Source organism: Miscanthus floridulus, chromosome 6 (assembly GCF_019320115.1).
Source record: "Miscanthus floridulus cultivar M001 chromosome 6, ASM1932011v1, whole genome shotgun sequence".
NCBI classification, from domain to species: Eukaryota; Viridiplantae; Streptophyta; class Magnoliopsida; order Poales; family Poaceae; genus Miscanthus; species Miscanthus floridulus.
The window spans coordinates 141,019,047-141,031,467 of record NC_089585.1 but is presented as its reverse complement, the minus strand read 5'-3'; the positions used below and the strand labels follow the sequence as shown (position 1 = coordinate 141,031,467).

The 12,421-nt window shown below is 50.1% G+C and overlaps 1 protein-coding gene across 3 annotated transcripts; it reads right to left on the bottom strand.

Moving 5' to 3' along the window:
- Positions 1-7,943: 7,943 nt before the first annotated feature.
- On the bottom strand, positions 7,944-11,300 carry LOC136459944 (uncharacterized). Of its 3 annotated transcripts, none has more exons than XM_066459787.1 (5): positions 10,830-11,300; positions 10,166-10,427; positions 9,799-10,072; positions 9,226-9,530; positions 7,944-9,122 (listed from the first exon to the last, which is right to left on the bottom strand). In XM_066459787.1, exons 1-4 carry the CDS (start codon positions 11,072-11,074, stop codon positions 9,283-9,285), a joined length of 1,029 nt encoding a protein of 342 aa, XP_066315884.1. In that variant the 5' UTR covers positions 11,075-11,300; the 3' UTR covers positions 7,944-9,122; positions 9,226-9,282. The 3 variants fall into 3 exon arrangements, with proteins under 3 accessions (XP_066315884.1, XP_066315885.1, XP_066315883.1); XM_066459788.1 differs by having other exon boundaries at positions 9,218-9,527; XM_066459786.1 differs by having other exon boundaries at positions 7,947-9,122; positions 9,218-9,530.
- Positions 11,301-12,421: the final 1,121 nt, after the last annotated feature.

Here is a 12,421-nt window from a genome sequence, read left to right as displayed (position 1 = left end):
GATGTAATTTGGGAATAGCATAAATATATGCCATTTTTTTTAAAAAAATATAAATTATTTCTATGGATTCCATACATCAAAGACATATATGTCAAATTGTTTACAAATTGTTCACAAAATTCAAAAAAAAAATATACAAAATGCACACAAAACTGCTGCAACCAGAAGGGGCGGCGCCAGGGACACATGTGCACACGCGTCCCTAGGCAAAACGAAACGGCGCCGGCCTCTCACGCAGAAAGAAACGGAGGAAGCAGCGCCTCTGCTCCACTGTTGGTCAACCAGCGCGGCCCCCCACGAGCAGTCCCTCTCTCCTTTGCTCACGTACACGTTGCACTACTCGGCGGTGGACACGCAGCCTAGGCGAGCAGGCCGCCTACGCGGCTCCCTCGAGAGAAGCCGTGGGGAACGGCGGGGGCGACCACGAGGCCGAAGTTATCCGATTGGTTCTCTATCGACGGCTGAGGGAGGACGGGCGAGGAGGATCGAACGCCATCCGATGGCAAAAAAAAAAAATGGTTGAGAGATGTCCCTAAATCAACCGGTTGACCATTAGCATTTCTCTCTTTTTTTTTTTTTGACATATATAGTGCTTTCTCCTTGTTTTCCTCCGCCAGTTGTAAATAGAATCCGGTTGACCAAGACAGTCGAATTTGAGATGCCCATGTATGCAAAGCATAGGTGCTGAGGTGTTGCAGTGAGCCGAGCACAATCTGATCTCGCGGACATCTTTTTTGCAAATTGATTGTTGTACAAGGATTTATGTACGTGTGTGTTAGGACGCCACATTTCAGTTCAGCTCTAGCCTTCTAAATTGAATCGAACTTCAAATTTTTGAATGGAGCGTGCAGTGAATTGAACAAGATTTGGCAGCCAAATAAACATGCTTGACCCAGGCATTGCCCTTGAGAGCTTTCTGTACTGTTATCAAGCCTGTGGAGAAACTAGGTGCCCGCCTCACTTGCAAAAGTGGTCAAGATTCACCAGCACTAGTTTGAGAAATTGACGAGCCAACGATGTGGTAACATAATTTGAATTCATTGACACTTCAAAGTTACAAGATTGCAACATGTATGTAGCTAAATAAGTAGATGAACAGAGACCCATGGATGCAACAACATACTCCTATGAAAGAACGCTAGCCTCTGAGAGCTAGTAGCTTGCTAGAGAATGTAAATTAAAGCCTCTGAGAGGTTCCCTCTCGTAGGTAACAGAGACAACTGTGCATTTTGCATAATGCATATGTATCCCTTTTCACTGATCAGATCAGATTCAGAGGACCCTCCAACCTCCATCAGATCCGTCGTCATCATCTGAGAAATAATCTTCGTCGTCATCAGAATCCTCCTCGTCGTCGTCTGAGAAATCTTCCTCGCCATCGATCATAATTTGGCGGCGCAGTTCAGAACATTGGACGAACTTGCAGTAATTTGCAAAAACATGGGCCAGGGTGAACGGCTGGAAACAATCTGCTGGTATGGGGCTTACATCCACCTTAGGCTGCTGCACTCCGTCAGCTTCGTGAGGGAAGCGAACAACGGTCATGAACGAGAACTGCACGTCGAAGTAGCAGCTTAACTGATCCACAAAGTAGATGCAGCCGCCTTGGACGGCCGGGAACTTGTCAGCGTCGACGGAGACACACCTGACACGGCTGAGGAAGAGGGCGCGGTTGCCGATGGAGCTCACCGGCTCAAGCACGTTCCTCACGGTGTCCACCCTGTGGACGGAAAGCTGATCACCGGGCACGCCGCACCAAGCAGGTCTGGTCACAAGCAGCAGCTCTCCCCCAGACTCCACAAGGTAATAATGGCAACTGTCACCCAACAACGCCTCCGGAATGGCAGTGGCCATGGAGATGCTCTGAACCGAGCGGCAGCCCGCAATGTCGTCGTCCTTGGGAGGCACCATATCGTCGTCGACGACGGCCGCAGCAGCAGTAGAGAGCACGGCTCCTTGCCGGTTGGTGAGGTACACGTCGCCGGCGAAGGGAACCATGCACAGGAGACCGTCGTCGGGGTAATAAGGCGCCGGTGCAGCACACTCTCCGAAGTACTTGCTTTCCTGGTCTGCCCACATGACGGCGCCATCGTCGGCTAGCATGGAGACGAACACCGCCGTCGTCGTCGGCGACGTCGCCACCACGGCGACCTCCCTAACCTCGCCCACGGGAACGGTTGCCTTGAAGCGGGCCAGCGCGCCCGTGAAAGGGTTGAGGAGGCGGGCGCGGTAGGGGTACGTTGGCTCCGCGAGGAGGAGGAGGCCACCACTGGCGGCGCCGACGAAGAAGTAGTCGCCGAGCAGCGGGAGCCTCTTGCGGAGGAAGCGGCCGGTCTCCAGGTTGACAAGCTCGAGGACGTCATCGTCGTGCCGGTCCAGCACAGCCCACTTGCTCGGCTGGAAGCAGGTGGGATCGTCGGTGCAGTTTGCCGCGTTGTTGTCCTTGAGGGCGCCGCGCCAGTTGTGGCAGACGGCGCGGAAGGCCATGTAGTAGTCGATGTCGTCGGCAGCCACGACGCGCTCTCCGACACGGCGGACGAGGTCCGCGGTGAGAGACGACCAGTCGGGCTGGGGCACCGCCGCCGTAGGGGCAGCCGTCGTCGGCTGAGCAGGACGGCGAGCCCTCTTGTGCTGCGTGGACGGTGACGGTGGTGTGCATGGCATGGTGGTGCAGCCGGGCCAGGGGCAAGGCGTCGTCGGTTGAGCAGGACGAGCCCTCTTGTGCTTGATGAGCGTGGAAACCATGGCGGACTAGGAGCTTATGCTTGAAAGCAATGGTGATCGATCTGCTACTTGTTGGGTGTGGCCGTGTGGGTATATATATTCTCAGGCAGGATGAGGAGGCAGCGGGCATCCGCTTATTCTCACTCGTCAACGCTTGTTGAAATGGCGCGAGTTCGCTCGGATCAACCGCGTCTTAAAAATGGCGTCTGTTGGCGTTGGTGATTTTGGCAAATTTTAATTCGTATAAGTAGATCCGTAGAAATAGTGCAGTTCACTTTTCACATGCATAGTATTATTAGTATGAACTACTCTTTGTTCGACAGGCGCCAGTTCGGTTTAAGCATTGCTTGTTTAATTTATAAGTGAAAAAAAAAACACATAAGGAAATCTGACTTCAGGCCCACTCACCGTCTGGGCCAGTATTTTGAGCCCAAGTCTGCTGCACTCCCTGGATGCAGGCGGGCCGACGAGATTTTTTACATACATTTAATGAGTGAAAAAATCATGCAGTTCGAGTTCATTTTTATTATTTTTATTTTTATTTTCGTCCATGCAGTTCGAGTTGAAATTAATAAGTACCTGCCAAAGCCCAATGGCAGTGTGTTCTGTATGAACAAAAAAAAACTAACGGGAGCATTATAATACAGGCCCAACCTACTGAAAATCCCCGCTAATACAAAATTACCCCATGTGTGTAAACGTGAGATTTCATCAAATCTGGCAATTAATACGCTCTCCATGCATGTGTACAGCTCGACGAAGGTTCTTCAACATCAAATCACTTGCCAAAATGGTGTGCTTCACACCAACTGTATAATAAGCAAGCATCATCTGTGGAACTCACATGCATTATCTCCAAGGCCACACAAACAGGTATTGAGCTGAATAATGTGCACTTATGCACCAAGCTGAATGCACTCATACACCATGATCAATTTGATCCAAAAGCTTAAACTTACAAGGAATATACTTCGATACTTCCCCTATATATAAAACCTAGCTTGAAATTAGATATCATGTGTCACGTAAAGTATTATTGTATGTGGTGAGCTGGTGCTAAGGAACAGTAATACATATATAAAGTATATACAAACAAAAAAAATCCCTCAAATAATAATGTTTAAGCACAAAGATAACAAAGTTGCCTGTATTTGCTTGCAGGTGAAGATTTGTAGGGACTATGTCAGGCAATATTGATGCCCCACCGAAAGTACTTCTTTAGATGAAGAGCCACTCATAGGGGTGGCTAGGTGACAAGCACCCTATTTTATGGTTAAGGGAAATCGTCAATGACATCAAATTAACATATATAGAATTAATATGTAGTAAGGTGAGAATCGAACCCTCGTTGATATGCCTAATGGAAATATAATCCTCAATACTCCGATAAAAATGACATCAAATAATTAACATATATAGAGTTAACACATAGCAAGGTGGGGGCAAACCCTCATTGATTCCTCGGTACTCCAATAAAAATGACACTTCGATTAAAATGACATCAAATTAACATATATATAGAATTAATACGTAGCAAGGTGAGAATCGAACCCTCGTTGGTTGGAAGATTGCCATCCCCCACTAGCCAATAAAACTCAAGGGGACAAGTGGTTTTTGGCGGCCTCTGCGCCAAGATGAAAGAAGAGCCGAGTAGGTAATAACATGCCGCAAAACATGGGAGTATTTTTCTTTACTCTTTTATAAGTTTTCTATCACTTGCCATTTTTTCGTCTATTCTCTCTTGCTAATTAATAAAATAAATGGATCACGTGGGTTGAGAATTGAACCTTGGATGGCTAGGTGACAAGCACCCTATTTTATTCCTAAGGGAAATCCTAAATAACATCAAATTAACATTAACATATATAGAATTAGTACGTACCAAGGATGATAATCGAACCCTCGTTGGTTGGAGGATAGTCATCCTCACTAGCCAATATAACTTAAAGAGACATGTGGCTTTTCAACGCCGTCTGTGCCAAGATGAAAGAAGAGCCGAATATGTAATAATACGACGCAAAACGTGGGAGTATAATTGTTTTTTTTTTTTGCTCTTTTATAAGTTTTCTATCACTTGCCAATTTTTCATCTATACTAGTCTCCTCCTGCTAATTAATAAAATAAATAGATCCCGTGCGCATTCGATAAAAAAAACCCCGCTTTCCCCGAATTAAGCATTCATCAAATATATATTTCTATACCTACAACTCTACTGATTGAAACATGAACACATCATCCGGTGAAGATATTAATGCACAAGCCGAAAGCTAAAATTGAAAATTGAATTATTTGACCAACATATCTGACCGATATAATTGGCCATGCCTACGCATCCCAAAGAAGATTATTACAGACTAGGACTCTACAGCTGCAACAAATGGACAACACTGCCCTGGCGGGCTAAAGATTATTAAAGAGAGTAGGCTACCGAACTGAAGAATTTAACAACATGAAATAGTAGTATTCTAGCAGACTTGTAGGTGCCTTCCGTTGGAGAGAGTGGAGTATGCAGACATCAAGCATACATGCTCATTCAATCGTCAGCTGGTTCAGAGGAGGATGCTTCATCATCATAGTCTTCTGAGGAGGAGGATTCTTCGTCATCGAGTTCAGAGGATGATGATTCATCAGATTCAGAGTCGTCATACGACTTATCCCAGATGCCCCACATGCTGAGCATCATCATTTCGTACAGTTTAGAATAGTGGATGGACTTTCAGTAATCGGTGATGACCTGGGCGAGGGTGAACGGACGGAAGAAACCTTCGAAGGAACCATAACCCCCAGCGAACTCGACGACGACATTGTCAGCAACGTGAACAATGGTCGTGTCTACAGCGCCGTAGTAGTAGGATCCAAATGGTTGGTTCCAGAAAGTAGACACAACCGCCTTGGATGGACGGGAACTTGTTAGCGTTGATCGAGAGGCACCTGACATGGCTAACGAAAAGGGTAAGGCTGCCGATGCTACTGACTGGCTCAATCACCTGAGTCTCCGTGTTCACCCTACGAACTGTTGGCACCTGGATCTCCGACACGGGTGAGCCGACCGTTCACTAATGTTACCAATCACATACTATGGCTAGAGGTAGAAGAAGAAAGGGAGAACAGAGCACACATACAGCATAAGCACCAGCGTTGGCCGTAGCTCTGCAGAGGAGATGGCAAAACTGAACTCGCTCACTTTACTGAGTTGCAGTAGGAAGCTATATATACAACTCTACCCATCTAATCCTAGTGCACAGACATGTCAGGCTGTCATGCTGCTACAATGACTAGATGTGACAGCAGGGCTGACTTTGACGTCTGCCCCTGTTGTGGCTACAGTGCGGTAGGTGAACCTTTCGACGTCTGCCCCTACTGTGACAGCAGGACTAACAAGTGGTATCGGAGCTAGCAACCAAATGACAGGGTTCAAGGAAGCCTTCTCCGAGTTCGACGATAACGTGACCGGCACGATGAAGTTCGGTGACGGCTTAAGGGTGATGATCCGAGGGCGCGATACCATTATCTTCAGGTGCCAGAACGGTAAGCACCGCACGTTGACGGATGTGTACTACATCCCGCAGCTGCGTTCAAGCATCGTCAGCATCGGATAGCTGGACGAGCGCGGATGCGAGGTACTGATCGAGAGCGGGATCCTAACGATTCGGGATCGGGAGCGACGTCTTCTCGCGAAGGTAAAACGCTCACGTAATCGATTGTACCTGCTCGAATTGAAGGTAGAGCAGTCAGTGTGCCTGGCAGCACGACACGCCGAGGAGCCGTGGCTGTCACTAGTAGAGAAACGACTTTTGATCCACTTCGAAATTTGGTTTTAGTCCTGATATTTTTCGCGCCCGGGACTAGAGAAACCTTTAGTCCCGGTTGGTAGCTTCACCCAGGACTAAAGGTCCCTGCCCAACGGTTACCGAGGTGTGTCAGAGGCACGTCAGTGCGAAAATCTTTAGTCCCGATTTGAGACATGAACCCGGACTAAAAGTGTGACTTTTAGTCCCGGTTTGAGACACGAACCTGGACTAAAGGTACCTTTAGTCCCGGTTTATGTCTCAAACCCAGACTAAAGGTGTCTCCAAACTAAATTTAAAAGGAAAGCGTATCTTATCTAAGTTAGATGTGTGGTGGTAGGTGAGATGGTAACGCGTGCAAGAGCTGAAGTGGGAGGTCGTAGGTTCGAATCTCCACAGCTGCAACTTTTTTTTACCCAATAAACACCTCTACTTCCGGTTGGAGGAACCGGGACTAAAAATCAAGACCTTTAGTCCCGATTACGTAGTCCCGGTTTCAAAACCGGGATTAAAGGGGTTGAGAACCGAGACTACAGCCCGTTTCTCTACTAGTGTGTGGCATACCCAGTTCGGCCACCTCAGCTTCGACGCGCTCGGTCGACTGGAGAAGATGGTCCGAGGGTTGCCCCACATCAAGCACGGAGGCGAGCTTTGTGATAACTGCCTGGTCGAAAAGCGGAGGAGCTTGTCGTTCCCAAAGGCGGCCAAGTATTGCGAGGGCGGACGCTCTCGAGCTCGTCCACGGCGATCTCTACGGGCCAATCACGCCCGCCACAAACGGCAAAAAGTTGCGCGTGCTGCGGACTGATCGCGGCGGAGAATTCACTTCGGTGGAGTTCGCTGCGTACTGCGCGGATCAGGATGTGGTCGACACCACACCGCGCCGTACTCGTCACAGCAGAATGGCGTGGTGGAGCGGCGGAACCAGGGAAGAATTGTAAAGTAATCTGCTGCTCCCTCGCCTGTACGCGCGGCAGGGGAGGCGCCGAAAGGGCTCCCCTGCTGCTGCACTGTAGCCGCGGCAGGGGCTGGCATCGAAAAGGCTCCCCTGCCGCACTGTAGCCACAACAGTGGTAGGTACCAAATGCAGCCCTGCTGTTACATCTAGTCACTGTAGCAGCCTGTCATGTTTGTGTAATAGGATTAGATGGGTATAGTTGTATATATAGCTTCCCACTCACTTAGTAAAATTGAGCGAGTTCAGTTTTGCCATCCCCTCTGCAGAGTTCCGGTCAACGCTGGTGCTTATGCTATGTGTGCGCTCTGTTCTTCCTCCTTTCTTCTATCTTCAGCGGTAGTGTATGGTCGGCAACGACCTGTGCCGAAGATCTCGAGACTAACAGTTGCTACTGTCCAGCAGGTCAGGTGAACCTGGTGCGGTGGCCACTCGGCGGCGCGGCCGCGAAGTGTGCTGGGCATTTTCACGATGGGTAACCTGAGGGAACGGAGGGGGTATTTGAAGAACGGGAGAACGGCGCCGCATCAATTGCCACGTTTCGTTACGAGGAGCCGCGATCGCCTGGGGACAAGGTCCCTGGCTTAAACGACGCCGACTCTTGGGGAAAAAAATTCCTCAAACGACGCCAATTAATGACGGAGGGAGTAAGTCTGAATGTTGCCAAGAGGATATTTGTTAATCAATGCATGGATAATCCAGCAAGCCGACATAATCCCTGGCTTATGAGATCAGGGCAATTGGAGATCGCAGGCGTGTCCTTGTCATCTCCTGCACTGGTGTCCTCTTCGTCTTCGACAAGTGCCTGGACTTGCACGCATTGGTGGGCGATCCGTCGTGCACCCTCGAGGGCCCGGGCGTGCAGCGCCTGTGCTTCTTCCGTCTCTGGAGGGGGCAGGTCCTCTTCCAAGACTGCTTCGACGAACAACTGGATACCCACTCGCGGGTGCAGCCGCAAGTAGTGGCTGAGCATGAGTTCCGCGGTGCCTTGAGCCACAAAGCGAGCAGCCTTCAGGCATTGGTCCGTCACAACGCTGGGGACTAGCTCCTTACGGCCGACAACGCTGGGGACTGCGGATGCGGCAGCTCACCTGGCTCTAGTTCCAGCTTTAGCTGGCGGAGAGCAGCACGGGCACGACCGTAGGTGTCGCGGCACTGATGCTTCTCCCTCTTGACCCGCTCGGCTTCGGATCGAAAGAGGTTCAGCTCGCTCCGGAGCTCGGCCTTCATTTCTTCGTTCTCCCTGGACAGATCAGTCAGCTCCTGTCGTGTAGCTGTGCAAAGTGGCAGATGGTGCTCCGAAGCGGCGAGCAGGGAATCCGCAACCATAGTCTGTTGCACTGAAGCTGGGAGGTTGTTGCATGCAGGAATGCTGTGAGACGCGGAGAGAGCACAACGGGCGACGAGAACTCATGAATTCGCCGCCGCGATCAGCCCACTGCCGAGAGATCTCTGTCGAAGATCTGGGGTGCGGGTGCGAGAGTCCCGCCGGCCTCGATGTTGGGTGCCATCGGCGGTCCCCCGCCCTCCCTGTCAGGTCGGAAGCAGGCGGAAGGAGCCGAAGACCGCCCGCCATAGTCCATCTCCGTCTCCGTGGGGAGCGGCCATTTCCAGTGCCTCAACACGCGCGTGCCGCCAGACATCGCGGCCGAGGGCTGCTCCATCTCCACGGGAAATAGTTAGTATACCTATCACCATATTACATCATAACAATGTATGCTACTGAGAGACCATAAGTCCATAGCCCTACCTGGTTACCTCATCATGGAATATAATTCGGATCCATCTCTTCCTCCGTAGGCCTCCGTCTTCCGCTCATACCTGGGAAAGGATCCTCGGGCTCTTCACATGGAGCTTCTTCATCCTCTCTGTCTCCGTCTCCGTCTCCGCCAGGGGCTGCTCCATCTCCACGGGAACGGGCGTGGCCATCCTCTGGATACGCAGGGAGCGCTCTAGCTCGCACAGCGGATGCGCCTCCTTCGGGGCCACGGTGTCGAGGCCCGAGGTCCCGAGAACCTCCTCCATCCCGTCACTCATCTGGGTCGGGCTCAGGCCACCAGCTGCTGCATGCGCAAGAAAATGTTTTATTAGGAAGAATGAACTGTTACTGGAACTTAATGATGTACTCATGAAAATATTGTTTCCACAAAAATGATGCATGACAACCTTTGTATATGCCAGAAGAAAGGAACCAAATGCATCAGCACAAAGTTGTTAACTATACCAAGGGCCATATCTATTCGGACTCGTGTGTATTGCAATCTTGCGTTAAGGAGGTGGCTGGCCGTGGAGCGAACTGACATGAAAATGAGGGAGAGGCTGCATGCTTACCTTCGGGGAAAGTCCGCGTGTCGTCGTCCTGTCCAGTGCAGACCCTCTCTATAGGTCTATTATTTTCACGAAGCTTTCGAACAACATCCTTGGTCATCGGATCAATGTCACTATGTGATGGCCACTGTTTGTTAGGCCCATTTGTGGCAGAGCAAGGATGGTTGTGTTGCATCTCAAACCGAGAAATAACCCATCCATGATCACTGGTGCGATGGAGCCTAACCATGGCTTTGCACCCAGTCCTCCTGCATGTTGCTTCCCTTTTGTTCAGGCCCTGGTTTAGCAATTAGAAAAATGATGAGGACAATTTCAATGGCATTTTCAATACTAAAAATAAGAAACGTAAGCATGTAGTTTTCTATATTACCTCACATGAGCATACAAAATCCTGCCTGGTTATATAATTGTTGCCATTGGTTTTGTTTCTACCTCTTCTAATGCCAAATCTAATTTCCCATGAATATAGGCTATAGAAATCTTTTGCTTCTTTGGCTGAGTTGAACTCCATGCCAACGGCAGGCAGGAAAACAGGCTGCCCCTTGCGACTGGTAGAAGTTCGGATTGCCTCAGTAATAGCACTTTGTTCCATAGGTGAAATCCTTGAATCTGGACCGTGTTTGCCTCTCTTCCTGCATTGAAACGAGATATATACTGAATTTATAACTTGAAAAGTCTATACAGATGTCCCAACATCACTGCACACTGTCACGAGGGCCAAGGTATCAAATATGCCAGATCGTGCTACGTTCAGGACAAACTGATGGTTCTTCATTCAGCCTACCAATGTTCATGGTTCCAACCTAATGGAAAACTAGTACGACTTCAGTTCAACCTAATTAAATCACACACAAAAAAAACTAAACATAATGACCCATGTCTCTGAATGCAAGCACTTCGCTACCAAAATACAGCTCCATGTCTTCTCACCCTAAACCTGTTAAAGCAGCAAAAAATCCTCAAGCAGTGCTGCACCACCTACGACGCCGATGCAATTCAATGATAAAAATAGTGGTTGCTGATGGATTGGTTACCTCTTAAGGAGATTTTGATGTTGCCCGACCTGTTGCGACGATGAAGCAGAAAATAGAGATCCAGGAATCGCAACACCAGCAGGCGTGTCGCCGTTGCGAACTCGATGATTTTCTTGAATCCCCTGGATCTGCGATTCAGGGATACTCTGCTTCTGTGTCGGCTGTCTCAATCGCGTGGCCGAATCGCAGACGGCTTGCGATCCGCCGGCAAATACTGCAGGCTCCCCTGCACTAGAAGCACTCATGGGTCAGGGGCGAGGAACAACCCGTGAACGACGAATGAGATAGCCGGGCGGGGTCGGAGGCGGGGAAGAAAGGGTCAGCTTGGATTACTCGGTGTCAGGCTCGCCGGTAGCGAACGGCCGGACTCAAGGAAGAGTTACAGAATCGACGATGTATATTGATATTGTTTGCTACTAGAAAGGAAAATACATCAACTCCGTTTTTGATCCCCTCTTCCTCTCGATGCCTACTGATATACTCAATCAACTCTCCCCTCTCAGCAACGAACCAGTGGGTCGACGAAATGGACCTCACACCGGCTCGGACTTCTCGTTGCAACACGCAGGCCCATTCCGGCCCAGCCAATCTGGTGTTGCTGACCCTCTTCCTCTTGGGCCTTGGAGCTGCCGACGGGTTCCCAGGGTAAGGTTTGCTGACATCCCTCCCCCTTGAGTGCCGGCATGTCCCCATGCCGGAGCACCAGGAAAACGCTGCATGATGATGTCAGCGTCCTCCCAGGTAGCAAGGTCGTCGTCGAGCTCGGACCACTTGATCAACAACTGCTTGACGGAGTGTGTACCGCGTTGATGAAGCCTGGACTGCAGCACGCGCTCCGGAAATTGCATGTTGGTGTCGAGGTCGGGGAGCCTGGCGGAGACTGCTGGAACAGCGGACGACGCCGGCTTCAACAGCGAGACGTGGAACACCGGGTGGATGGAAGACATCGGTGGAAGCTCCAGCTTGTACGCCACTGCTTCGATCTTGGACAGCACCTTGAAGGGGCCGAAGTATTTGAAGCAGAGCTTGTGGTGGGAGTGCGGCGCCAACGATGACTGAACGTAAGGCTGCATACGGAGGTAGACGAAGTCGCCAGCCTGGAATGAACGCTCCGAGCGCTTCTTGTCCGCCTGGTGCTTCATGCGCTGCTGTGCGCGAAGGAGATGTTGACGGACAGAGGCCAGCATGGTGGTGCGCTCCGCCATCATGGAGGCAACGTCCGGCACAGGGGAAGCAGCAAGTTCAGTAATACCAAAATGACGAGGAGATCGACCGAACAGTACCTCAAATGGAGATTTCCCCAAAGCTGAGTGTGAACTGGTATTATACCAGTATTCGGCAAGTGGTAGCCACTTCAACCACTGTCTTGGGCATGAATGAACAAAGCACCGCAGGTAAGTTTCTAGGCATTGGTTGACACGTTCGGTCTAGCCGTCAGGCTGAGGATGGTAGGTTGAGCTCATAGCCAAAGTGACTTGGGCAAGCCGAAAGAGCTCGCGTCAAAACTGGCTGGTAAAGATGGGATCACGATCGAAAATGATAAGAGTAGGCAAGCCATGGATTTTGAAGATGTTGTCGAGGAAAGCCTGTGC